The following is a 27,610-nucleotide window of genomic DNA, read 5'->3' as shown; positions in this document are numbered from 1 at the left end:
GGAAGAATTGATTGTGAAAATATTTTAGAAAATTGAAACGCTATATAGAAAGAATATCATGTATCATCAAAAATATTTGTAGTTTTAAGTAAACAATGACTTATCATGAAAACACTAATTATGATGCACCGTTAGAGGTTAATTTAAAGGGGCCACCATTTATCATGATAGTCGATGTACATTGTGGTCTAGGTGAAGGGCTGCACGTTTCTAGGACATTGCTCACATTCAGTGTCTATGTTTTAAACAGATCAGAAAAAGAAGGCCGACACCAGCGTCTCTGGTTATTATAAATGAGCCATCTCCGCCAGGTAAATGCCCTGTTGTATATAACACAAGGAATCTTCTAATATGCGCAGATCTCTCTGCTCCACCGGGGTCAGAGGATTCCACTTCCCAATGCTGTCAGTTGTATTGAAATGGCGCTTAGGATGTGAATTTGCTCGTTGCTTATAAAATGAAGGGTTTTTATTGTCTATTATACTTGTGAAAAACAGATCTCAGATCAAGTAGAATGAAAAATTAGGTAAATGTCCATCTCTGGTTAGTATTGGCTATGTACCTTTCTTTCCTTTTTATGCGGTTTCTGTTATTTTTCAGTGCAGTTTTTACTTTGTAGTGTGGAAAGTGTTGAGGCAGATCCATAATCAGATTGCACAGTACAAATGCATACATATTAGCAAGATCTCTTTGATCTGAAGAGGCTGGAGTATTTTGAAAATCCACTTAAAGGGGTTGTCCTGGACCTTTACATCGATGGCCTATCCTTATGACAGGTCCTCAATATTTTATCGGTATTGGTGCGACACCCAGCAGCTGTTGCCGATGCAGGAGGAGGCCAGAAGTGCTCAGTCATAGCCAGATTATAATGAGGACCATCTTGACTACCGCCTGGGACCCGAGGCCTGATTGCCCTCATAATAATGTTTTGTGTGCCTCCAATGTGACTCGCATATTCCGGGAGCCCCGGGCTGCTCCCCCAGCAGCTGTACAGGGCTGCCTGCTTCTTCTTCAGCCGGCCGCGTCACAGCTAACAGAAGCGGCCCTGTGCGCAGCTGTGTCTGCTAAAGTGACGTCATGCAATGCGCACTGCACTGCTGCTTCCCACCGGGGAGGAGCTGAACGCCGGGGGAAGGTGAGTGACATGTACTGCTTAGCAATGTAAAAATACCCCTAGTGTGTCTGTGTGTGCATATATGATTGTGTTTATCTATGTATGAGTGATATGTCTGTTTATATGTATTTTTGTGTATGTCTTCAAATATGTTTATAATACTGTGTCTAGGGAGCCACATGCAGGCTCATACTGTATATAGGAGGCTATATGGGTACTCATACTGTGTATGGGAGGCTATATGGGGGCTTTTACTGTACATAGGAGGCTATATGGGGGCTTATGCTGTATATAGGAGTCTATGTGAGGGCTCATACTGTATATAGGAGGCTATATAGATACTCATACTGTATATAGGAGGCTATATAGATACTCATACTGTATATAGAAGGCTATATAGATACTCATACTGTATATAAGAGGCTATATGGGTACTCATACTGTATATAGGAGGCTATATAGATACTCATTTTGTAAATAGGAGGCTATATGGGTACCCATACTGTATATATGAGGCTATGTGGGGCTCACACTGTATATAAGAGGCTATGTGGGGGCTCAAATTGCATATAGGAGGCTATATGCGGGCTCATACTATATATAGGAGGCTATGGGGGCTCATACTGTATCTAGGGAGGCATGTGCAGGCTCATACTATATCTAGGAGGCTATATGGGGGCTCACACTGTATATAGGGCGCTATGTGGGGGCTCATACTGTATGTAGTGGCTATGTGGAGGCTCATACTATATGTAGGGGGCTGTGTTGGGGCTCATACTGTATATAGGGGGCTATATGGGTGCTTATATTGTATGTAGGGGGCTATGTGGGGGTTCATACGATTTATAGGAGGCTATGTGGGGGCTCATACTGTATATAGGAGGCTATGTGGGTGCTCATACTGTATATACAGTGCTGGCCAAAAGTATTGGCACCCCTGCAATTCTGTCAGATAATACTCAGTTTCTTCCTGAAAATGATTGCAATCACAAATTCTTTGATATTATTCTCTTCATTTAATTTGTCTTCAATGAAAAAAACACAAAGAATTGTCCTAAAGCCAAATTGGATATAATTCCACACCAAACCTAAAAAGGGGGGTGGACAAAAGTATTGGCCCCCTTTGAAAAATCATGTGATGCTTCTCTAATTCGTGTAATTAACAGCACCTGTAACTTACCTGTGGCACCTAACAGGTGTTGGCAATAACTAAATCACACTTGCAGCCAGTTAACATGGATTAAAGTTGACTCAACCTCTGTCCTGTGTCCTTGTGTGTACCACATTAAGCATGGAGAAAAGAAAGAAGACCAAAGAACTGTCTGAGGACTTGAGAAACCAAATTGTGAGAAAGCATGAGCAATCTCAAGGCTACAAGTCCATCTCCAAAGACCTGAATGTTCCTGTGTCTTCCGTGCGCAGTGTCATCAAGAAGTTTAAAGTCCATGGCACTGTGGCTAACCTCCCTAGATGTGGACGGAAAAGAAAAATTGACGAGAGATTTCAACGCAAGATTGTGTGGATGGTGGATAAAGAACCTCGACTAACATCCAAACAAGTTCAAGCTGCCCTGCAGTCCGAGGGTACAACAATGTCAACCCGTACTATCCGTCGGCGTCTGAATGAAAAGGGACTGTATGGTAGGATACCCAGGAAGACCCCATTTCTTACCCCGAGACATAAAAAAGCCAGGCTGGAGTTTGCCAAAACTTACCTGAGAAAGCCTAAAACGTTTTGGAAGAATGTTCTCTGGTCAGATGAGACAAAAGTAGAGCTTTTTGGGAAAAAGCATCAACATAGAGTGTACAGGAAAAAAAAAGAGGCATTCAAAGAAAAGAACACGGTCCCTACAGTCAAACATGGCGGAGGTTCCCTGATGTTTTGGGGTTGCTTTGCTGCCTCTGGCACTGGACTGCTTGACCGTGTGCATGGCATTATGAAGTCTGAAGACTACCAACAAATTTTGCAGCATAATGTAGGGCCCAGTGTGAGAAAGCTGGGTCTCCCTCAGAGGTCATGGGTCTTCCAGCAGGACAATGACCCAAAACACACTTCCAAAAGCACTATAAAATGGTTTGAGAGAAAGCACTGGAGACTTCTAAGGTGGCAAGCAATGAGTCCAGACCTGAATCCCATAAAACACCTGTGGAGAGATCTCAAAATAGCAGTTTGGAGAAGGCACCCTTCAAATATCAGGGACCTGGAGCAGTTTGCCAAAGAAGACTGGTCTACAATTCCAGCAGAGCATTGTAAGAAACTCATTGAAGGTTACCGGAAGCAGTTGTTCGCAGTTATTTAGGCTAAAGGTTGTGCAACCAAGTATTAGGCTGAGGGTGCCAATACTTTTGTCCGGCCATTTTTTGGAGTTTTGTGTGAAATGATCAATGATTTGATTTTTGCTTCATTCTCTTTTGTGTTTTTTCCTTGCAAGCAAATTAAATGAAGATAATAAGACCAAAGAATTTGTGATTGCAATCATTTTCAGGAAGAAACTGAGTATTATCTGACAGAATTGCAGGGGTGCCAATACTTTTGGCCAGCACTGTAGAAGGCTATATGGTGGCTCATATTGTATATAGGAGGCTATATGGAGGATCATACTATATATAGGAGGCAATATTGGGCTCATACTGTATCTAGGGAGCCATGTGCAGGCTCATACTGTATCTAAACCTACAAAAGGCAAAAATATATCTCATACCCTACCATCATTATATATAAATGTAAAGCAAAGTTGCATAATAAATATAGGGTACTTAGTGAACTATTTTTGATCAAAAAAAATATACAAGCCGTCCCACCAGCGGCAAGGTGACCCTAAATTGGGACGGTACCTATACTGCCTATATTAAAAACCTTACTGTATATCAAAGTTGAAGTAATGCATATAAAAGGGTAGACAAATAGGACCGGGTCCCAACTCCAGACCACCTAGGCCCGTGGTAAGCTACATATATACTAATCAGCTCAACAAAGGGGATGCCACACCCTTAAATTGCACAGAATGCAAACAAGACAAAAAACCAAGCAATGTGAACTGAGGTCTAAGATGGTAGACATGCAAGAAATAGGAGCATGTTCACACTAGCAAAAAGAAGCAAAACCTACAAAAGACAAAAATATATCTCATACCCTACCATCATTATATATAAATGTAAAGCAAAGTTGCATAATAAATATAGGGTACTTAGTGAACTATTTTTGATCAAAAAAAATATACAAGCCGTCCCACCAGCGGCAAGGTGACCCTAAATTGGAACGGTACCTATACTGCCTATATTAAAAACCTTACTGTATATCAAAGTTGAAGTAATGCATATAAAAGGGTAGACAAAAATAGTTCACTAAGTACCCTATATTTATTATGCAACTTTGCTTTACATTTATATATAATGATGGTAGGGTATGAGATATATTTTTGTCTTTTGTAGGTTTTGCTTCTTTTTGCTAGTGTGAACATGCTCCTATTTCTTGCATGTCTACCATCTTAGACCTCAGTTCACATTGCTTGGTTTTTCATACTGTATCTAGGAGGCTATGTGGGGGCTCACACTATATAGAAAGCTATGTGTGGGCTCATACTGTATGTAGGGGCTGTGTGTGGGCTCATACTGTATGTAGGGGGCTATATAGGTGCTCATACTGTATATACGGGGCTATATGGTTACTCATATTGTATGTAGGGGGCTATGTGCAGGCTCATCCTGTATATAGGGGTATGCCAGCATACCTAATTGTGCTCAATATTAAGTCATACAATCAATGTAAAAAAAAATATATATATATTAATATTGAGCAGAATTAATTTCAGCCAATTGCTTCAGCTTCCACAACAGTCACGGTCTCTCATGTGGCCCCTTGAGAAAATTAATCTCCCACCCCTGTTCTATTATGTATAGCACTATGGTATGTATAATGCTGTATATAAGGGTACAATGTATCTCTGTCTTTTTCCATCTACAGATGTGCACCAGATCACCTGTATGTTACTCACATGACCTCTCACATGTTCTATCAAAGGGGATCATGTGAGATGTCATGTGATACATTGGGTACCTGGGGGGGGGCATGTCTTCTAAATTGCCCAGGGGCCCTGGCTACTCTTAACCTACCCCTGTGCTTAGTTGTGGAGCTATATAGCACAGCTCCATCAACATTATAGTGGCCATGGCTGGGTGCTGCACAATCACCCCCTATTTGAATCAACTGCAGCTGAGCACTCCCAGCTATCGCTAGCACTGGAAACAGCTGATCGGCGGAGGTGCCAGGTGTCGGACCCCCACAAATCAGATTTTGATGACCTATCCTAAGGATAGGGCATCAATGTAAAAGTCAAACACAACCCCTTTAAATGATATTACCTCCAAAAAACAAATTATTGTGTATTTATTGACAATCAATGTGTAGCAGAAGCTGTGCATTCGCACCTCCACTACATTCAAGATGGAGGCTGTAGAGCACTGCTTTCGGGATCACTGGGCATCCCAGCAGCCAGACCCTCAGTCATCAGCAAGTTATGCAGTATACTTTAGATATGGGATAGCTAGGTTTATTAGATTAACCCTTTAAGAATGGCTGTGTTATCGATTTTTAAAGTTGTCCTCCTTGCTAGTGAAATTAGCATTTTATGAGTCCAGATCTAGCTGGACTTATAAAATGCTCATTTTAATATAAGAACTATACAGCCATTTTGATATAGATTTTCAACGTAATTAAACTGGCGTCATCAGGTTTTTGAGATCTATTTAATTATGTATATACTGTTGTTTGCATGGTAAAATCTGGAGACAGATTCACTCTCACAAGCAAGTTAGTTGCTGTTGACAGATCTTATGAATTTGTGTTTCTAAGGTCTCATTCAGATGTATGTGATTTTTCGTAAACGACGATTTTTATCAGTGCTTTGAATATAACGGGTACAGGTTCTATTTGTGAAAATCACGGATAGAACATGTGCATGAAAAATGGACGCCAAAATGAAGCCTAAGAAGTCTCATTAATGTCTATTCTGCACTGGTCATATATCAATGCACAATAACAAAACTATTTTTTTTACATGTTGAGTCAGTTTCTTATAAAAATTCACCTGGGAAAGAGTCTGACCACAGAGGGTATTATAGTGTTAAAAGGTTATTCACCAGTTTTTTAATGGATAAAATTGTAAAGTGCAGGTAAAAGACATGCAACTTTGCAATTTACTAAGTTTTAAAAATACTCTTTCTCAAAAACTAAGGAATTAAAAATTTTATTCTTTACTATTTATTGCCTAGGTTACCCGCCACCTCTGCAGTCTATCAGCAGTGGCCGGTCTCCTAGGCTAGGAACGCAGTGCTTACAAAGTCTTTGCATTAGAGCTAGCAGATGGTGCTTTGCCGCTGGCTGGTCTGGCCAGATTCTGTACCCCTATAGTCCTCTGATGTTGCAGAGGCACGGGAGTAACTACAATAGGTACAGGAGTTGCAATTTCACCTGGTCAATGGAGCTTAAGGGGCCCAAAAAGTCCCTTTGTTCTATATGAAAAGATCAATATTATTTAACATTTTCAATAATTGGGGGCCCCATTGGAGCTTTTGCATTGGGGCCCATGAGCTTCATTGTTACACCACTGTGCAGCGGTTAAGCTTCCTGTGCTGCAGCATTGTAGAGAGCTCACAATTAGGACCAGCAGTGTAACAATGCTACCAGCCTGAATTGTCAATCAGGAGCACATTGCCCCCTGGCAAGCAGGAAACTGGGAGACGGGGGAGCGTTGCAATCTTGATAACATATGATGATAAAACCCCATTAATGGGCACTTCAAGTAGGAAATGGAAACACAATAATACAATAATTAGGGTAATGTAACTCAATGTATTTATATTTAAATAAATTATTAAATTATTCAGCTGATTTCTGCCTAAGGCCACGGTCCCACTATCAGTATTCGGTCAGTATTTTTTCTCAGGAGTGGGAGCCAAAACCAGGAGTGGGTGATAAATGCAGAATTGGTGACTTGTTTCTATTATACCTTTTCTATGATTGTTCCTCACCAGGTTTTGGTTCCCACTCCTGAAAAAAATATTGACCGAATACTGACCAAATACTGATAGTGTGGCCGTGGCCTAAGACTACCACTTTAGTGGTGTGGCTCTATAAATCCAGAGCTGTCAATCAAAGAGGAGGATGGAGATAGATGGAAAACAAGCAGGTGGGAGGGTCCAGTTAAATATTTGGCTCTGCCATGGTGCACCGAGCACCTGTACTTAGTTTGAACAGTCATTTTGTGCTGACTTTAAAGGGTTATTCCAATCTCAGTCTTTCAAGGCAAAAAACAGGTGTCGCTCGATCCAGTTCTGACCACAGGATGTGGAGCACAATGGCAGCTATCCAAACTAATTCCATCAACTAGATGGTTTCAAGAAGTGAGACCAAACCCCAGCATCCTAAAGATTGATCCTGCCATTCAGAGCTGAGAAGCCTCAATTGATGGACTTCCCTGCAGGACTATGAATATTATATATGTTCTTAACTCCGGTGCTGAGTCACGTGTTATCTGTAATTGACCAGCGTAAACATGACACGGCAAATCAAATTGGAATGATAACTGGAGACGATGACGTTGTAATGTCTTTTAATCTCCTACACTTACAAAAAAGCTGCGGATTCGCTCTATTCAAATGGAGTCGAGCCTGGATTCTCTGACCCATCTGCTGCAGAATTTACTTTTCGAAAAAAATCCAAGTTTTGCAAATCCGTCCAACATGAACATATCGTAAGGGTATATAGATGCCTATAGAATTTTTCTGGAAAATGTGTCATCTAAACATTAGCGGATCAATTCGCTTCTATTCAAATTCATTACTAAATTTCACAAAGATTTCTGATCCAAAGAATCCTCTGTGTATCGTGTCAAACGTGAGATCTAGTCAGCGCCAGAAGATCTGAAGACCAGATTGAGCGAGTGGAGGACCGGGTGGGCTGTTTAATTATTTTTTAACCCCTTCCCATCCTTCCTTTTATTATGTTCTTTGGTCTGGAGAGACCTCAGAACATAACAAAGCTCTTTTTTAGGGGGTAGGGTGGTGAGTTTTGATTCAGACTAAATTGAATTTCCTAATAGATTCAAGTGAATCTACCCAAAATAGATTTTGTGAAATTCACTCATCTCCAGTGCCATCACTTGGCTCATTACAAGTGCATAATGACACATTGTGTTTTAGACATATTTTTAGTTTTCGAGCTCAACAGGGAGATGTGACTTAAGATGCAACAAATTTGCTCCAAAATTTTGGAGGTGATGTAACGTTACAAAAAAAGTGCACAATGAACTAAATTTATCATACACCATTTTGCCTGAGCTTCTATTTTACAGCACCTCTATGATATGCCTAACAGCAGCCTCATAGACCTCTAGAAACTGTAGCCTGGAGATTTTTAATGAAAACCTGTCAGTTCCCCTAAGTCTCCTAAACTGCCACCATTATTCTGCATAGCCCTATTTGTGTATTATATTTATTTCCTTGAAAACAATCAACTTTTACTGTGAGACTTGTCATATGCTATTTAGCCAGGACTAGTCCAACAGGGCATTGCTTCCTCCAGGCTAGTCCAGCCGCAGATGCTGTAATCACAAACCCTGGATGCAGGCTCGTACTGGCCCATAGGGGAACAGGGGAATCCCCCGATGGGCCCCTGTGCAGATATGGGTCCCCAACCCCACTGTATGGGCAGTACTTGGCATAATTCACCTAATTCAATCTGTACAGAAATAAACAGCATATCATCATTAATTAATCAAACTACCCAGTTTATTATTATATAGAGATATAGGTAAATTTGTGAACAAGGGTAATGTAATATTTACATGCAGGTGAAAAGTGGGGCCCTCAAGGTCAAGGTTACTGGTGGGCCCTTGGCACTCCAGTCCGACACTGCCTGGATGTGATTGACGTCTTCTCTAGTGTCCACGTAATCTCAGGGCCACTGTAAATCTCATTTTTAGATACAGCAATAGATACAGGGTTCTGGAGCGCAATGGTGCCAGTTTAGGAGGCTTGAGGGAGCTAGCAGCTTTTTATTAATGACTGTATAGGAGTGTGTTGTGTGCTCTGTGATCTGTGCAGAGGTCATTGTGCGGGGAGGGGAGGAGGTGAGCTGTAGCTATCACTTATTTTGAATGGTGAGTCCTGTGTTATATACAGTACATATAGGGGTTACCTGTCACTGTATGCTTAACCCTTGATAATAATGTAATTCTTGAAAAGTGATCTCCATCATAAGATTCAGTAGTCAGTACTGCAAGATTTTATGATCTTTTTTTTTTTTATACAGTGACATGAAAGTTTTTATAATATTGAATTTTTATGGCAACACTGAAGAATCCGCTATGAGTTCTATGAGTTGTTCTGACTCTTTATATGAAACTACACTAGGAAGTAGGCATATTTTATACTCTTTATGAATAGTCAGTCTCCATTTCAATAGCTCTATTGTTAAACACAAAAACTGTTCTGCATAATATAGACAGACGGATGGAGAAAAATACCCTACTGTATATGTCATGCACTGTAGGTGCAAATCCTCCAATGTATCTGAAGATAAATATTTTCTGAATAATAATCTTTGGTCCCTAAAGACTTAGGGTCTGTTTATTTAGATGGACTGACCTGCAGCACTATATGATCGCCGATCGGTAAACTTTTACTGACTGGCAGTCATTTGATTGCTTGCTTGAACAGGCAGACCAAAGCAAATGATGCACACAGCCATCTGTGCTAGATGGCTCAGTGCGCATAGGCTGCCATTGGTCTCGACTGTGCGAGTCCTGTTTACACACAATGCGCCGCCGGGAACGATGATCTTTTATGCTGCATAAAAAAATCATTTCACTCGATGGACAAACGTGCTCATTGATTTAGCGATTAGCAGCCTGTTTAGATTGCAATATTACTATTATTTATTATTATAGCGCCATTCATTCCATGGCGCTTTACATGTGAAAGAGATATACATAGCACAAACAATTACAATAAATTTGAACAATACATGTCGGTGACTGGTACAGGAGGAGCGAGGACCCTGCCCACGATGGCTCACAATCTACAAGGGATGGGTGAGGATACAGTAGGTGAGGGTAGAGCTGGTCATGCAGCGGTATGGTGGAGCGAGGGTTTCTGCAGGTTGTAGGCTTGTCGGAAGAGGTGGGTCTTCAGGTTTCTTTTGAAGGTTTCCATGGTAGGCGAGAGTCTGATGTGTTGGGGTACAGAGTTCCAGAGTAGGGGCGATGCACGGGAGAAATCTTGTATGCGATTGTGGGAAGAGGAGATATGAGGGGAGTAGAGAAGGAGACTGTCTGACCCATGTGTACCCCACCATGAACTTAACAGCACCCTCTAAACCCAAGCCAAAGACCTCTCAATCATATATGGTGCATACATGATGCGTCAACAGATTGCGACTAATGAATACATGAACTCCAATATTGCTATAAACATTAAAAACGTAAGGTATTTTGTGTGGTTTTTTTGATCAAAGGGCGCAAAAGCCATCCAACCACGTCAAGGTGCACCTAAATATGGATGTTCCCTTTACACTAATGTCCTACCTCTCCATGTACCCAACCATACAATTATAACCTTGTGCTCAGCACACCTATCCAGTCATCTTTCTCTCACAAGATTTGAATTGTGAGCTACGCCTGGTCTACTTTCACTCCCCAATCAGATGAGGTCTGGTTTGGCACATGGAGAGGGAGGACAGTAGTGATAGGGACCATCCATATTTAGGTACACCTTGACGTGGTTGGATGGCTTCTGTGCTGTTTGATCAAAAAATATTGGAGTTCGTGTATTCATTAGTCGCAGTGTGCTGACACATCGTGTATGCATATTTCATTTTTTCTAAGACATCTCAATCAGTTGCTTAACCAGTATCCTGCTTGTGCTGATGAGAGTCAGACACCCCAAAACAGCTGTTTTTGTATGAGTCTCTGGGTTGGCTGATATCCTTACTTATGCTGTATGACTTGTTAAAGGGTTATTCCCTTGATCCATTGGATAGGGGATAACTTACTGGTCACTGGAGGTCCGACTGCTAAGTTCCCCCCCAGCAAACCCAAGAATGAGGCTCTGGAACAAATACGATTTTCGTTTAAGACTGTTAAGTGCAATGGAAATCATAGCCAGCTATTTATTGTTACAATCATCTAGGATACATTTTAGCAGTACTGTAAATTTATAAGAATGGAAAATATGGTGGTTAGCCAGTTGTTTTCCAGTTAAGGCCACATGCATCCCGACATAATGTTTCCGTTGGAATATCACTATGTTCCACCGATATATAATGCAGAATACTGCAGAATTATTTTTTGCTGATTTACAGAAAGCAGAAGTCAAGTTAAGGTTAACGCTATTTTACAGTATGAGAATAAAATAACCTTAAACCTCGCAGTCAATGTTAGCATGCTCCCTAAAGACCATGGTTGAGCCCTGTATTGTGTGAATTGGCCAAGTGCCAATCTCTGAGCTTTTATCCTTGGTGTTCTGCTTCCTCTTAATATTTTATGGCTGACAGTCGAATCTGATATCTTACTGTAACTCAAAAGGAAGTTGACTTCTTAGAAGCAGATGAAAAAAAATACAGCGCTCTGCATGGAAACATGTTTTGTTTTGCTTTATTCTTCACTTTAAATTCTTCAGTTGTGTTTATAATTAGCCTTTATAGATATTTTTTTAGCGCCTCCCAACTTGGTGTTTTAAGTTTCAAAAGTATTACGTTTTTGAGTGTTTTTTAAATATTTGCTGTTTTTGCAGTCATCTGCTGATCTGTAGCTGTATCAACCCTTTCTTACACTTTATACTTGTAAATTTGGAAGCTAAAAGTGAAGACCACAAATTAATTTCCAGCCAATCTGACACTGGAATTATTCTTGACCATTGCTAAATTAAAATGGATTCCAGATAAAACAGCTCAATATTAATCGTCCGGTGCAAAATTTTTTGTGAGTCTCTTTTAATGGTGTCCAACCAACTCCTTGTTCCCCCCCGTAATTTCTATTCTCTTCTTTTGGTTGGTACCCCTTAACCAACTATGAAGATAGACCACCCATGACTAGCCTCATAATTGTGCTTTCCTTGTTCCACTACAAAGGAAGGTGCGCAGGATGCGTCATATTCATACCGGGTAAAGACTCTTCCATGTCAGGGTTATATTAGTGATGTGACTTTGGTGCCTTGAGAGTTAGAGATGGCTTATATCCTGGAAAAACACAACTGTTAATGAACTTGCCTAACTGGTACAGCTATGTGTGAGCAGGGAAATGTCATAAAGGGTGGCAGAAATCTCTAACTGAATAGTACACATCTACATTTAGTAATCCATAAAATTATTAATTACTGAATCCCACTGGCTAAGTTTTGGCACCAGTAGCCCTATTGTTTGGTCCATGGCTCTTGTACTATGTAGGGTGATGTTTAAATTTGCTTGTTTTTCCAGACAACCTCATGTAGGGTAGATATAAAAAAGTCTACACACCCAGGCCCTGTCTGGTAATCTGCCCTATCGGCCAGATGCCTGCTGGGCTGCCAGGACACTGGGCTGCTAGGGTTGTTCATGTATAGGCACGGTAATGTTCTGCGGGCCAAATGCGACCCGCCAATGGGTTCGCTGTGGCCTGCTGAGCTCTCCAGGAGATGCCGGATTTCTTCTTCCTATATTCAAATGTATTTGCGTCTTTCAGACTCAAGTACATTTAAACAATGTGGCACCGGGACATGGGCCACCACCATGTGCAGCAGTGTGATGATGCTAGAGGCAGTGTGGAGAGATGGGGGCTACTTTATTCAGAGGGGCAGTGTGTGTGGGGGTATTTCTTCAGAGGGGAAGTGTGTGTGTAAGGGGATATTTTGCAGAGGGGCATTTTGTGTGTGTGGGGTGTTTTGTAGAGGGGCTGTGTGTGGGGGAATATTTTGCAAAGGGGCAGTGTGTGTGCAGGGGGGGATATTTTGCAGAGGGGCAGTGTGTGAGTTACAGGGATATTTTGCAGAAGGGCAAAGTGGCAGTGTGTAGGGGAAATATTTTGCAGAGGGGCAGTGTAGGGAGGATATTTTATGCAGGTAGCACAGCAGTTATTTATTCAGGGAAGCAGCATAGGAGATATTTATATTTATGTGGCAGTATAATGATACTTTTATTTTTAAGGGCACCATGTCGGGATGTGCTGCTGAAGATGGAGAAGAGGGACGTCTGGAGAGACTAGCTCTGGGCATGAAATCTCATCATGGCGTCTGTGCTATATGGAGACAAAAGTGATGGGAATGACTTTGTGAGATGGGAATGATTGGACATTGTTGTACTATTGGACTCCGGCCACAAGAGGTCACTGTTGCCTCTAGAATAGACTCTGACAGACCTCATAGTGTTCTAGTCAGTTGGAGCAGGAAGCTGACTGAGCAGGACAATCGTGTGGCATCCTGGAAGCTCAGCGTGTGCAGTTTGCTAGGAGCTGATCAGATTACTGAGGAAAGGTGTAACTGTTCCTGTGAGAGAGGAAGAATTACCTTGGGGGGTGGGGGGTGGGACTACCGTTTGAAGCAGAGCTGGATTCCACCCAATGCATCTGCTGTGATGTGAATGGCTGCCTGCTCTCCTTTCAGGCTAAAACTATGCTCCAGGTGACAAGTCCAGGATCCACTCCTTGGCCTCCCAGCTAAACAGCTGAAAGGACGATGAGGCAGCCTCTTCATGATCAGGTTACGGCCGGTAAGTCCTGAGTTCAGGCCCCACCATAGGGATCCCGGTGGGAGCAGGCTTGCAGACTTTAGAAAGAGTTTGGCGCCAAACATAGATTCTCAGAAACATTGTTTGCTAATAGGGCTATGTGAACCTTAGCTAGATACTCTCCTCAGTGGGTGAAATGTGTACAGATAGCATAACAGAATTGTAATCTTAGAGAATTGTTACGTTTGTGAATCTCTGCGCTGCACCACTGCAGAGACCGCCTCTTGCACCCATCTAATTACACCCTTGCTCTGGGTGACTCTCGGTTACCGCATTAGGCAGAACCACAGGTAAGGCAAATTATAGTGTTTCCAAAAGAACATACTGGGCATATTGGTTCCTAGCCAACCGGGGCTAGTTGTGTGTGAAATTTAACTGTGTTTCTTTCTTGTGCTGTCGGGGTATCTTTCGTTATTAGTAAAAAGTAGTTCCTTAACAAATTGCCTGGTCGTGTTCTTTGTCCTCGGCCCGCTGTATTCTGGGAGAGACCTCCCCGGTGCATGGTCTACAACTTCAATCAGAGAAGATGTCACCTAAAAGTTACCTGGATGTAAATGTTTACGTGTGATCCTGCCTGCATCTCTTCAGTTCTGTGGTTCTTGTATGGTCTGCAGTCTGATGATGACTAGTAACAGTAACTCCCAGCATCTCCCTACCATTTTTAAAGACATACTCGGAGTTATAGGTTCATGCGATACATGCAAATGTATATGGGGTTGACCTGTCATTGCAATTAATCGCTGTACTAAGCTTGGTGATTTATTCATGTACTGATGGTGAATCTGGTGCTGCATTCATGTATTGATGGTGGTTCTGGCGCTGCATTCATGTATTGACGGTGGATCTGGCGCTGCATTCATCTGCTGACAGTTGTTCTGGCACTGCATTCATGTGCTGACGGTGAGTCTGTCACTGCATTCATGTGCTGATGGCGGGTCTGTCGCTGCATTCATGTACTGACAGTCGGTCTATTGCTGCATTCATGTACTGACGGTCGGTCTATCGCAGCATTCATGTACTGACGGTGGGTCTGGCACTGCATTCATGTACTGACGGTGGTTCTGGTGCTGCATTCAAATGCTAACAATGGTGGTTCTAACATTGTACACATGTAGCAATCCAAAATGTGCTTCATGACTATGTTAAAATTTACAAATCCTCAGAGCTTAGAGTTTGGACATTATGGCATTTGATTTTTGCCACAGTTATAGCAAAAATGCACTGTTGTGCCACAATTTTCAAAAATTGCCATAGAAAACACTGCAATGTGTGAACGCAGTCTATAAAGTTTGCTCACTTCTGCATTAAGAGGTGAGTAGCGCTGGTAATGTCATGTTTGCACATACCTATAAGGACACATGAATAAATAGTCATATCCTATTCTGAGGAAAAGGACAGGTAAACTATACCTTGCGAATGTGCACACTTCCTAACAGGTATGTGTAGATATGACATCCTTAGTGCTGCTGATCTCCCAATTCAGAATTACTTTTCAACCCCTTTAGGAGAGTGGTGGGCGGTGTGACAAAGAAAATTATGCAATGGGAATGTTGCACTTTATTCTTGGGATCAGGGAGAGGCTGCATTGTATGTGAGCCGATGGGGTCAATGTGGCAGCGCTGTTTTTTAGTCCCAGTCTGGCCCTGTACACACCCCTGTTAAAATGACAGGTCTATGTCATGTAAAAAAAAAAGTTAAACCAAGAAGAATCATTTCAGAACTTTTTCCACCTTTAATGTCACCCATCATCTGTACAATTCAACTGAAAAATAAACATAATTCTTTTTAGGTAGAAAAAGAAAAATAAGGAACTAAAATAATGTAGTTACTTAAATATGTGCAGCCTTAAACTAATACTTTGCTGAAGTACCCTTAAAACTTATGGCAGAATTCAGTCTTTTGGGTAGGAGTCTATCAGCCTGGCATATCTAGAATTGACAATCTGTGCCTACTCTTCCTTGCAGTAGAGCTCCAAATCTGTTAGATTGTGATGGTATCTTCAGTTCAACCACAGATTTTAAATTTTTCTTCAGGTCTGGGCCATTTCAAAACTTTGATCATCTTTTGACTAAATCATTATTTTCTTTATTTGGAGTTATGATTAGGGTTGTTGTCATACTGAAATGTGAAATTCATCTTCAGCTTTTTAGCAGATGTCTGAAGATTTTGTTGCAAAATTGATGGATATTTGGAACTGTTCATAATTTCCTCCAGCTTGATTAAAGCCCCACTTCCAGCTGCCGAAAAACAGCCCCAAAGCATAATGCTGCCTCCACCATGTTTCACTGTGAGTATGGTGTTCTGTTGGTTATGCGCAGTGTTGGCTTTATGCCAAATATACCTCTTGAAATGATGGCTAAAAAAGTTTCATCTTGGTCTCATCAGACCATAACATGTTTTCCCACAAGCTTTTGGCAGACTTGAAGTAGGTTTTGGCAAAACATAGCCAGGCTTAGATGTTTTTCTTTGTCAGAAAAGGCTTCCGTCTTGCCATCCTACCCCACAGGCCAGACATATGAGGAATATGAGAGTTTGTTGTCACATAGAGTACATAACAAATACTTGCCAGAAATTCCTGCAGCTTCTTTAATGTTGCGGGGACATTCAGTCCTAGGTAATGTTACTGTTGTGCCAAATTTAAATCCCTTCTTGATGACTGGCTTCACAGTGTTCTATAGTATATTTAGTGCCTTGAAAAAAATTTGGTACCCTTCTCCTGATTAATAACTTTCATCAACGAGGTCCCTTTGCTGAGTTGTAAGCAGTTTACGGATCATAGCTTTTGATGTAAAATGCAACAAAGAAAATATCAGGGAAATCCTATTAGAACAACTAAACTTTATATGGGTTTAATCAAAATCACTTTAAATGATTCAACGTGAGTTAAAATGTGATTGGCTAATTCCGTAGACAACCACAGCCCCAATGATATACAACCACATTATTTTAATTTTGTTATTTTTCATTTTCAAAATGATTTCAGTTTGTTCATTAATTGATTGGTGCAAGTTATGGATGACATTAAAGGTTGAAAAAGTTCTGAAATAATTCTTGTTATGATTTTTTTTTTTTTACTTGACAAAAAACAGGAGTGTGTAAACTTTTTATATCCTCTTTAGATGTGCAGAACCTGATGGGCCTTAACCTTTTCGGGGCCTAGCAGTAGATATAGAATATGTAAAAAAAAATCTACCAAAAGTTGTTATTAACACTGAATCCATTAGTTCTGAGATTATATAATGTAGTGTCTTGGGGCTCATAAAAATGGTTACTCCTTCCACTTTACACTGCGGTTGGCAGTGACTAAGCTAATTTGTAAATAGGTATCAGTTATCCGTCTGGTAATTGCATTGCAATTTGAACTCTCAGTCTAAGTGCAAATTGTTGCTTTTCCCCTGTGATATAGTCTGAAGCTCATGGGCCCCAATGCAAAATCTCCAACAGGGCACCCAACTATAACAGGTCTTATTCTTCTCTTATGGATGAAATGGACCTTTTGGGCCCTTCTAAGTTCTAGAGCCTGAGTGCGACTTCAACAACACAACCTACTATAGTTTCACCCCTGTTGTTCCCTTACGTTGGCCAATCTATACATATTCTTGACTAAATTATGATGAATCATAATATAGTACTATGTATGATTTACATGAGTGTTGCATATTTATGCTATCAATTCTGAACTGACATTTATCAAATTTCTGATAATCCTATTAATCATTTCTAGGGTAAAGCCACCCATACACATTAAATAGTCAGCCAAACGATTGTTGTCAGCTATCTCCCCCGAGTTTTAGATACACAAAAATGCTGGGCTCAGCCAAATGCTGCTGTGTTCTCTATAAAAGAGCTGCAGCCAGATTCCTCTGGCAGCGATATATCTCCCAGAGAACAAATGGATAAGAGTTTGGATTCCTTTTCTCCCCTAAAATTACTATCAATCTGACACGTCATCTGAAATGCAGAAAAATGAAATCTGATTATCAACACATGTGGAATTTGCATTTTGATATTTAAATAAAACATGTCAGATCCCCCATCTCTTTTAAACTGTGCACTCATGACCTTTCAGTCCTTTATCTGGGAATTTCAGTAATATTTTATTTTCTAGCCCTGAATAAATTTGGATAAAATAGACTTATATACATACAGTTGTGCTCAAAAGTTTACATACCCCGGCAGAATTTTTGCTTTCTTCGCCTTGTTTCAGAGAATATGAATGATAACAAAAAAACTTTTTCTCCACTCATGGTTATTGGTTGGGTGAAGCCATTTATTGTCAAACTACTGTGTTTTCTCTTTTTAAATCTTAATGACAACCAAAAACATTCAAATGACCTTGATCAAAAGTTCACATACCCCAGTTCTTAATACCGTGTATTGCCCCCTTTAACATCAATGACAGCTTGAAGTCTTTTGTGGTAGTTGTGGATGAGGTTCTTTAATTTCTCAGATGGTAAAGCTGCCCATTCTTTGTCAGTCAGTAGAAAGCTTCATTATGATCTCAGCTCCACCTTCTAATTTACTGATCATATGTGTGATTTTTAAAGGACAGATTTTTATCCACTGAAATCTATTCTGTGATGATTATTACACAGTAAATAATGAATGTCCCTCTTGACTGCAAGCCAAATATCTTAGGAACTATAAAAATTACAAATGCAGTGAATAAGCTTTACTTGTGTCGACCATTAAAGTGGGTATTCTCAATTTATTAAATTACTTCACTTAGCATAAAAATAAGCAAGTTTGCATTTGACTTGCTTTTTCTATCTCCTGTCATTCTTCCTCAATAAGAGGATTTATCTTTCATAATGTACAGCTGATTCCCATGGAGTTCAACCTGGCCAGTGCCTGCTCAGACCCTGGCCTAGTGGGTGCAGTAGTTACATTCCAGGAGAGAGGCTAACTCCTAATACCCCAGTTACCTCTCCACCCCAATGTTTTCCATACAACGGTTAGCTGCTCAACTTCATCCCACTCCCTCTCACCTCCTGACAAGCTGCTGTTATAAATCTTGCAAACTCACTGTCCCCACCATCGACTGCTTTCAGAGTAGGTATCTTAATCACGCTCTCACTGAACCAAGATTTATCTAAAAGCGTTTCTTTACCCAGTATGGCACATGACAATGCTGATTACAATCCAGTATGCCAAAGCATTTCAAGTGTATACACCACTCCATTTCATAGGATGATACAAAAAGATTAACCATGTTCTAAATTTTAAAACAACCCAGGAAAGGGAGGTTCATCAATCATCAGAGGTGTTGCAAGGGCCCACATCATTAAATCTGTATGAGCCCCTTCAGTCACCTGATGTGTCATGTGAAATGTCACATGATGTTGGGAGGGTCATGTGATATGTCACATGATCAACATACAGGTGGGGAAGTTTTGCAGATGGCAGTAGACAGAGAAAGGAGCACACATTTAGTAGTACGGTGTGCCACTTTTTTCCCCTTGTGGATACACTATACATATCAAGAGAGGACACTTTGTAATAAGAAACAATGCTATACTTAATAAAAGATGACACTATGTAATAAAAGATGGCTCAATAAAAGATGATGCTATGTAATAAAGGATGGCACAATGTTTAATAAGAGAGGATGCTATGTAATAAGGTGTGGGCTATACATAACAAGAGAGGATGGTATGTAATAAGAGACTGCACTATACATAAAAAGATAGGATGCTATGTAATAAGGGATGGTGCTATATGTAAAAAAGAAAGGACATTACTGTACATACTCATAGATGGTTCTATACATTGTAAGAGAGGACACTGTAATAAGGGTATGAAGGGCATCTGTTGCCATGAAGCGAAATGAGCATCTCGCTTCAGGCAGCAGTCTAAGCTGTCTGATAAGGGTTGTCAAAATGTTGCTGCTCTGTCAGACTGAGATGTTGTGCATTGACCAGCAGTCAGCAGCCAGTCACAGCATTTCAGACAGAGGCATGAATATTGCGAGAGTAAGGAAGAGGGGAGCCTGCCGATGCCTACCCTATTCTCAGCTGAATGTGAGTCCTCTGACTCCAGTTAAAAACTATTGTGGAGCAGAGAGCCACTGACTCCATGCCCCACAATACCTTTACGTATAAATCAAAGAACAGCAGCAGCAACTGATGCAGGCAGTGCAATGATTTTACTGCATTGCACTGCCTTCAATGGGAGATAGATGACTGCTGAGAGGAATAAAACAATATACAGAAAACACTGGTACCCACTATAATAGCTACAGGCAGGACAGACAGGCCCTGTGTGTTGGCCTATTAGTAGTGATAGTAAATAAAGAATTATACATGTCATACTATTGCATTATGAGTGATTTAATAACCAGAACACATACAATGCGGTATGATTATTTGCCCACCATTTTGCACTTATGTATATGCTATTATTCTCAGTAAGGTGAGAGGAATAGTTATTTTTTTTAATCAACATGTAAAGAGTGCCACAGAGGGAGACATTATATTGTATGGGGCCAAAATGGGGGACACTATATGGTATGGGGGTCACAATGGGGGACATTATACTGTATGGGCACCACAGAGGGGGAGATTCGTGACTCTATTGGGGCTAAAATTGGGGACATTATACTGCATGGGAGCCACAGAGAGGGAGATTGGGGACTATATTGGTGTTATAATGGGGGGACATTATTACTCTATTGGGGCCAGAATGGGGGACATTATACTGCGTGGGGGCTAGAATGGGGATCATTATACTGTGTGGGGGCAACTGAGGGGGACATTGGGGACTATATTGGGGTTATAACAGGGGACATTATTACTCTGTTGAGGCCAGAATGGGGGACATTATACCGTATGGGGACACACTATACTGTATGTGGGCCACGATGGAGGACATCTACACTAGCCAACTTGCAGCTTTAGGCCATGTGCCCATGTAGCGTTTTTTGTAGCGTTTTTGCGGCATTTTTACGGCTGCGAAAACGCTTGTAAAACAGTCTGCCATGCAAAGCAATGTGAATTCGGATGTGCTGTGCACATGATGCGCTAATTTGCACGCCGAATTCGCATTGCGTTGCAAAACGCAGCATGACCATTTCTACTGCGATTACGCTGCAAATTCGCGGCCATTGAGGAACATTGAAACGCAGCAAACCCGCAGGTATATGTGGATTTGTTGCGTTTCAATTAAATTCAAAGGCCGCGAATTTGCAGCGTAATCGTGGTGCGTGTGGTACCCGGGATGAAGAGGAGACTACAACTCCTCTTCATCCCGGCTACCATGCGGTGAAAAAAAGAAATAAAAAAGTTAAAAATAAACAAAACCTGTATATTCACCTCTCCGGCAGCCCCCGGTCTGCTCTCCGGTCTCCTCCAGTCTGCTCCCGGTCATGTCCTCTTTCCTTGGCGTCCCGCGGTGTACTGTCAGGACCTGCGGTGACGTCCTTTAGTCACCTGATGGTCACGCGACCGCTGATGTCGGCGGTCAGGTGATGGTCTCGTGACCATCAGCTGACTAAATGACGTCATCGCAGGTCCTGACAGTACACTGCGGGACGCCGAAGAGAGAGGACCGCAGGATCGCCGCCGGGAGGAGACTGGAGGAGACCGGAGAGGTGAGTATACAGGTTTTTTTTATTTTTAACATTTTAATTCTCTTTTTTTTTTTTTTACTATAGATGCTGCATTTAAAGCATCAGTTGTTCACACATTATAAATCCATGCCGGTTGCATGGATTTATATAGTGTGACCAACTTGTCAAGCACTTTTCCAAGTAATGCTCAAAATCGCTTGGAAAACTGCTTGAAAAAACGCATGCGAAAACGCATGTAAAAACGCTCTCTACAAACTGGCTGTCATTATTCTTGAGCGAGCACATGCCCTCTTTACAAATGATGATGTGCTGCTGAGAATGATGATTTTTAAGCTAGCCTAAAAATCATTTTGCCTGCCTGAAAAGCATCAGTGAATGAGTATATGATGGAGGATTAGTGCATGTCATGATGGTTACTGTCAATATACAGACAGTGGGTATAATAATAATTTTATTTCTATAGCGCCAACATATTCCACAGCACTTCAGAATCCCGGTGGGATATGTACAGATAATAAAAACATTACAGAGTAATACTCAATCTTGCAGCATAGGTGCTGTGAGGCACTGGGCCGCCCGCTCTGCTGTTGTATTGTCACCTAGACTTTGGTCAGCACATGGCACCGCTCCTTTAAGGCTATAAAAAGTTAGGACACACTGAGAGGTTCACCGTGACGTGACAGTATGCTTCATACACTCTGATCAGAATGGTAAAGTTAGATCCTCATATTCAGTTATAGATATTTCTGCCAAGTGGCATTAGGTCAACAACTCAACATATGATTTTTGGATGTGCGGTCCATGTCCTTTTTTTCAGCATAATACATAATTCAATAGATACTAAGAGGAGTGAGGGTCCTGCTTGCAAGCTTACAATCTATGAGGAAATAGGGCAGGCGCAAAAGGTAAATGGTAAAATGTGTTTACATTCTATGGTCTAGTCATCAATATAATAGGGCATTCAAATAACGCTGCATAAACCAGTCACCAGTTAATATCTGTACAAGTAGAGAAACTGAGTGCTATTAAGTGCATGGAGAGTGTGTAAACAGGTGTTTCAATGGACCACATTTGTAGGAAAAATGTTGGAAGGGCGAAACAGGAATATTTCGATAAGTGAGGTGATAGGCCAGTCTAAAGAAATGCGTTTTTAGGGCACACTTAAGACTTTGAGTATTGGGAATTAATCTAATTGTTCAGGGTCGTATATTCCAGAGAATTGGCGCAGCATGCAAGAAGTCTTGGAGAAGGGAATGGGAGGTTTGGATTATTGAGGATGTTAGTCTTATGTCATTAGTGGCTAACTGATACGAGAGGCCCGGAGGGTGATACACAACCGTCACTTGCAGGAAGAAGGGTCAAAAAAGTCTGACAGTGTGGATCTCAAAAGAAGAGAAGATAAGTGTACTGGGGGATAACCTGAAAAGCACATTTTGTTGAAACACCTCCACCTGGTCTGTTTCAGGTCTTGTGATATGAAAAAAATGTAGGCCACCAAACAAGAGAGCAGGAGCGGTGCTGGTGTCAGACTGCTGGTTCCAGGTTTCAGTAAAAACCCGAAGGTATAGGGAATTTGAAAGGAAAAAGTCATGGATGTAGGAGATTTTGTTTACCGCTAACCATGAGTTCCAGAGGGCACAATTAAAGGAGACAGGAGAAGGCATGCAAAGAATATCAATGAGATTAGCAGGGTTTCTGAGTGTAGCAAACAAGGAGTTAGACTTACTATTATAGGAAGGGCCTGGGTTAAGGGAGAAATCTCCTGTGACCAGGAATAGAGAGAGTGACAGATGGTTCAGTGTTTGTGAGAAGAGTCTATTGTGTGGTATGATGAGAGTGAATGGATTTGTGGGGTTTTAGATTAAGGAAAGAGCATGAGAGCTGTACATAGGAGAAGGGAGTAGAGAGCGACAGATATGAATGGAGTGCATAGAGTGTGTGAAAGGGTGGTAGATATGAGTGATTTTGTAGTACAAATGAACTGGAAACAAGTTCGTTTGAATCTGTTACATATCATTCCTGTCTCCTGACCTGTCCAAATGCCATGTTTAACTGCCCTGGCACTTTGAAAAACATGGCACTTCGATACAATCTGCACAAGTGGCCCCCTGCACAAAGTGCCTTCCCCTTATCTCTGTCTAAATTTATAGGAAGATTTCTACTTAGATCTAGATCTAATTTAACTTGTTAATAATCAATCAACTGACTTAAGACAGCAGAAGGTATTAAGATGCAAAGACAAACAAACAATCTTGCAGGCCAACATGGATCATAAAGTCTTTGAACAAGTGAGATGACCTTACATCATCAGGGAACAAACTCAGTAAGATGAAATTAACATACAGGTGCATCTCGCTAAATAAGAATATCATCAAAAAGTTAATTTATTTCAGTTCTTCAATACAAAAAGCGAAACACATATTATATAGAGTCATTACAAACAGAGTGATCTATTTCAAATGTTTATATCTGTTAATGTTGATGATTATGGCTTACAGCCAATGAAAACACAAAAGTCATTATCTCAGTAAATTAGAATAATTAACAAAAAACACCTGCAAAGGTCCCTAAGCGTTTAAAAAGGTCCCTTAGTCTGTTTCAGTAGGCTCCACAATCATGGGGAAGACTGCTGACTTGACAGATGTCCAGAAGGCAGTCATTGACACACTCCACAAGGTCTCAGAGTTCCAATTTTCATTTGGAAATCAAGGTCCCAGAGTCTGGAGGAAGAGTGGAGAGGCACACAATCCAAGCTGCTTGAGGTCTGGTGTGACGTTTCCACAATCAGTGATGGTTTGGAGAGCCATGTCATCTGCTGGTGTAGGTCCACTGTGTTTTATCAAGACCAAAGTCAGCGCAGCCGTCTACCCGGAAATTTTAGAGCACTTCATGCTTCCCTCTGCCGACAAGCTTTTTGGAGATGGAAATTTCATTCTCCAGCAGGACTTGGCACCTGTCCACACTGCCAAAAGTACCAATACCTGGTTTAAAACCGACAGTATCACTGTGCTTGATTGGCCAGCAAACTCGCCTGACCTTAACCCCATAGAGAATCTATGGGATTTTGTCAAGAGGAAGATGAGAGACACCAGACCCAACAATGCAGACGAGCTGAAGGCTGCTATCAAAGCAACCTGGGCTTCCATAACACCTTAACAGTGCCACAGGCTGATCGCCTCCATGCCACACAGCATTGATGCAGTAATTGATGCAAAGGAGCCCAGACCAAGTATTGAGTGCATTTACTGAACATACATTTCAGTAGGCCAACATTTCAGATTTTAGCACTAGAACTACCGGAGGGGTCATTTTGACCCTTTTGCTATTTATTTTTCCTAGAATTTCTAAAATTTTAACAAATGAGTTCTGAGTTTTTGTGACTTTTATTTATTCATGGTAGTGTATATTTTAGGACACAAAAATTAATTGTAATTTTTTCAGGGGCCTGGATTTTACAATTCATACCTATAAGTACTGAAGGGGTCAATTTCACCCCATACATAAAAGTAGTAGTAGGCAAGTCACCTAATATTACAGAGTACAGAAAATCACAGTGCTTCTCGCTAGTTGTAGAGTGTAATAGTGTCTTTGCATATCAGGGATGATTCAGCATTTTGTTTTGTCTAAACTTGTCTGAACATGTTTGATCCATGTCTCTTCTAGCGATTTATGTCTGCACTTCAGTAGCAAACATTACAGTTGAAGCTACAACTCTGCATGTTTGTACAGTGTCGTTTTATTACTTCAGCGATCTTACAAGTCCCTTTTTGCGACGTATATTTGAAGCATGAGTAAGCAGAGGGGTCTAACAAGTGATGAAATTTTGAAATGTCTACAGAATTTATCTGAAAATGAGTCAGAAGAAGAAAATCAGGAACAAATAGACTCAGAGTCTGATGAAGAATATTTTCCTCATGATATTTCTGAAGAATCAGATTCAAGCAGTAACAGTGATATAATTGACGATACCGAATATTCTGGAGAGGATGATGGACGTCCTACTACGTCAACAAGATGTACGGCCACACCACAATTGCGGAGAGGTAGAGGAAGAGGGACCCAACCACAATATTTTGGATACGGAGTGAGAAAGAAAGGTACAGTGGACATTCCACCTGCTGTGGGTCATAAAGAGACTTGTCGCGATGGAACTGTGTGGGAAGTTGTCCCAATTGCTTCTGCATCTACTGGCCAACTGTCCCAACAAAACATTCTATGAGAAACAGCTGGACCCACCCCTTATGCCAAACGGGAGATCATCAATGGGAATGTATCAAGTGCATGGAGGTTGCTAATTGATGAACCTATACTTCGCCACATAAAAAAGTGTACAGAAATGGAGGCTCGTCAGAAACTTGAAGATGATAAATGGACAGTTTCTCTAATCGAGCTTGATGCATTTACTGCAATATTATATGCGAGGGGCGCATATAATGCAAATGGTCTTTCTGTAAAAACCTTGTGGTCAAGTACCTGGGGTCCTCGCTTCTTTCAAGACACTATGCCGAGAAGTAGGTTCGAAGAATTGATGCGATTTGTACGATTTGACATCAAATCCACCCGATCTGATACATTGAAGAATGACAAGTTTGCTTTATTTTCTGAAGTGTGGAATCGCTTCATTGGAAATTGTATACTGTGTTACAAACCTGGACAAAACCTGACAGTTGATGAACAACTTTTTCCAACTAAATCAAGATGTCCTTTCACCCAATATATAGCCAATAAGCCGGACAAATTTGGAATAAAATTCTGGCTGGTAGCTGACGTAGAATCCAAATACCTCTGCAACGGGTTTCCATATTTGGGAAAAGATGAACAACGACTGGCTGAGCGGTCTCTTGCACAACACATTGTTCTCAAACTAATGGATCCATTTTTGAACAAGGGAAGAAATGTTACTACAGATAATTTTTTCACTTCATTGAAACTTGCCAATACACTGAAAGCCAAGAGAACAAGGATTGTGGGAACGATGAACCGTGCAAGAAAAGAGATTCCATCTTTGGCAAAAAACCTACGAACAAATACATATGAGACTTCTCTGATGAAGAATGGTGACATCACTCTTACAGTTTACCAAGGTAAACCAAATAAGAATGTCATTTTGCTCAGTAGTCTTCACCCAGATGTAGCAGTTGGAAACAACAAGAAAAAAAAAATGGAAACGGTAAAATTTTACAATAAAACAAAGGTTGGAGTGGACACAGTAGACCAGATGGCTCAAAAGTACACCACAAAATCTGGACGCGCCGATGGCGTGTTCAGGTGTTTTGTAATGTACTTGATTTAGCAGCTATAAACGCAACAATACTCTATAAAAAAGCAACTGGGAGTCAAATTAGCAGACGGGAGTTCATTCTTCAGCTGGCATTAGACCTTCGCAAGATTTATTTGGAATCAAGAAGTGGCCCATCATCCGCAATGTCTGAACCACAAACAAAAGGACAAGAAATCCGCAAGCGTCGAAAATGTGGAGTTGGAAGATGCAACGAAAACAAAACAATTAAAACTTGCGCAAGCTGTAACAAACCAGTTTGTGGAAAATGCACTGGGAAAGTGGAAGAAAGTACTGTTTGTGTTAACTGTTGGACACCGCATGCTATGGCCATGTAAAAGGAAAATGCGTTTAAACTGCTGTACTTGATCTTAACACTGTTCCTACTAAGTTAAAATAAATGGTCTTTAATTTTTTGGCAAAAAAAAGTTATTTTTACTCCAGAGTCAGTACTTTTGAATGGGGGTCAAAATGACCCCTAATGGTAGTTATAGGTATTATGAAACATACGGTAGTTCTAGTGTTAAAAACGTTTTTCAAGCTGTTGTTATAAAGTATTCTAATTTACTAAGATAATGACTTTTGTGTTTTCATTCCATAATCATCAACATTAACCGAAATAAACACTTGAAATAGATCACTCTGTCTGTAATGACTCTATATAATGTATGAGTTTCACTTTTTGTATTGAAGAACTGAAATAAATTAACTTTTTGATGATATTCTAATTTAGTGAGATGCACCTGTATACCATTGATTGAGGCTTGCAAAGATGGAAGTGAAAATGCTGGCTTTAAAAGGGCTAAAACATAGCCGATGAAATGAACATATACCTGTATGAAGACAAGGGAAATGACTGCTAGATTGGTGCAATGCTTAAATGCCATGGCAAATG

At 40.8% G+C, this 27,610-nt stretch overlaps 1 protein-coding gene across 2 annotated transcripts in view; it reads left to right on the top strand.

The window, feature by feature from the left end:
* The window catches only part of PPP1R1C (protein phosphatase 1 regulatory inhibitor subunit 1C), a 75,387-nt gene that overhangs the window by 4,258 nt on the left and 43,519 nt on the right, over positions 1–27,610 (top strand). For both annotated transcript variants that reach the window (XM_073646793.1, XM_073646792.1), the window contains exon 2: positions 251–311. In XM_073646793.1, coding sequence (XP_073502894.1) covers positions 251–311 — 61 coding nt within the window. The remainder of the gene's footprint in view (positions 1–250; positions 312–27,610) is intronic.

This window comes from Phyllobates terribilis, unplaced genomic scaffold, assembly GCF_046119375.1.
Source record: "Phyllobates terribilis strain yellow unplaced genomic scaffold, ASM4611937v1 Scaffold_9__5_contigs__length_417890890, whole genome shotgun sequence".
NCBI classification, from domain to species: domain Eukaryota; kingdom Metazoa; phylum Chordata; class Amphibia; order Anura; family Dendrobatidae; genus Phyllobates; species Phyllobates terribilis.
This window is presented reverse-complemented; position numbering and strand designations above follow the sequence as displayed.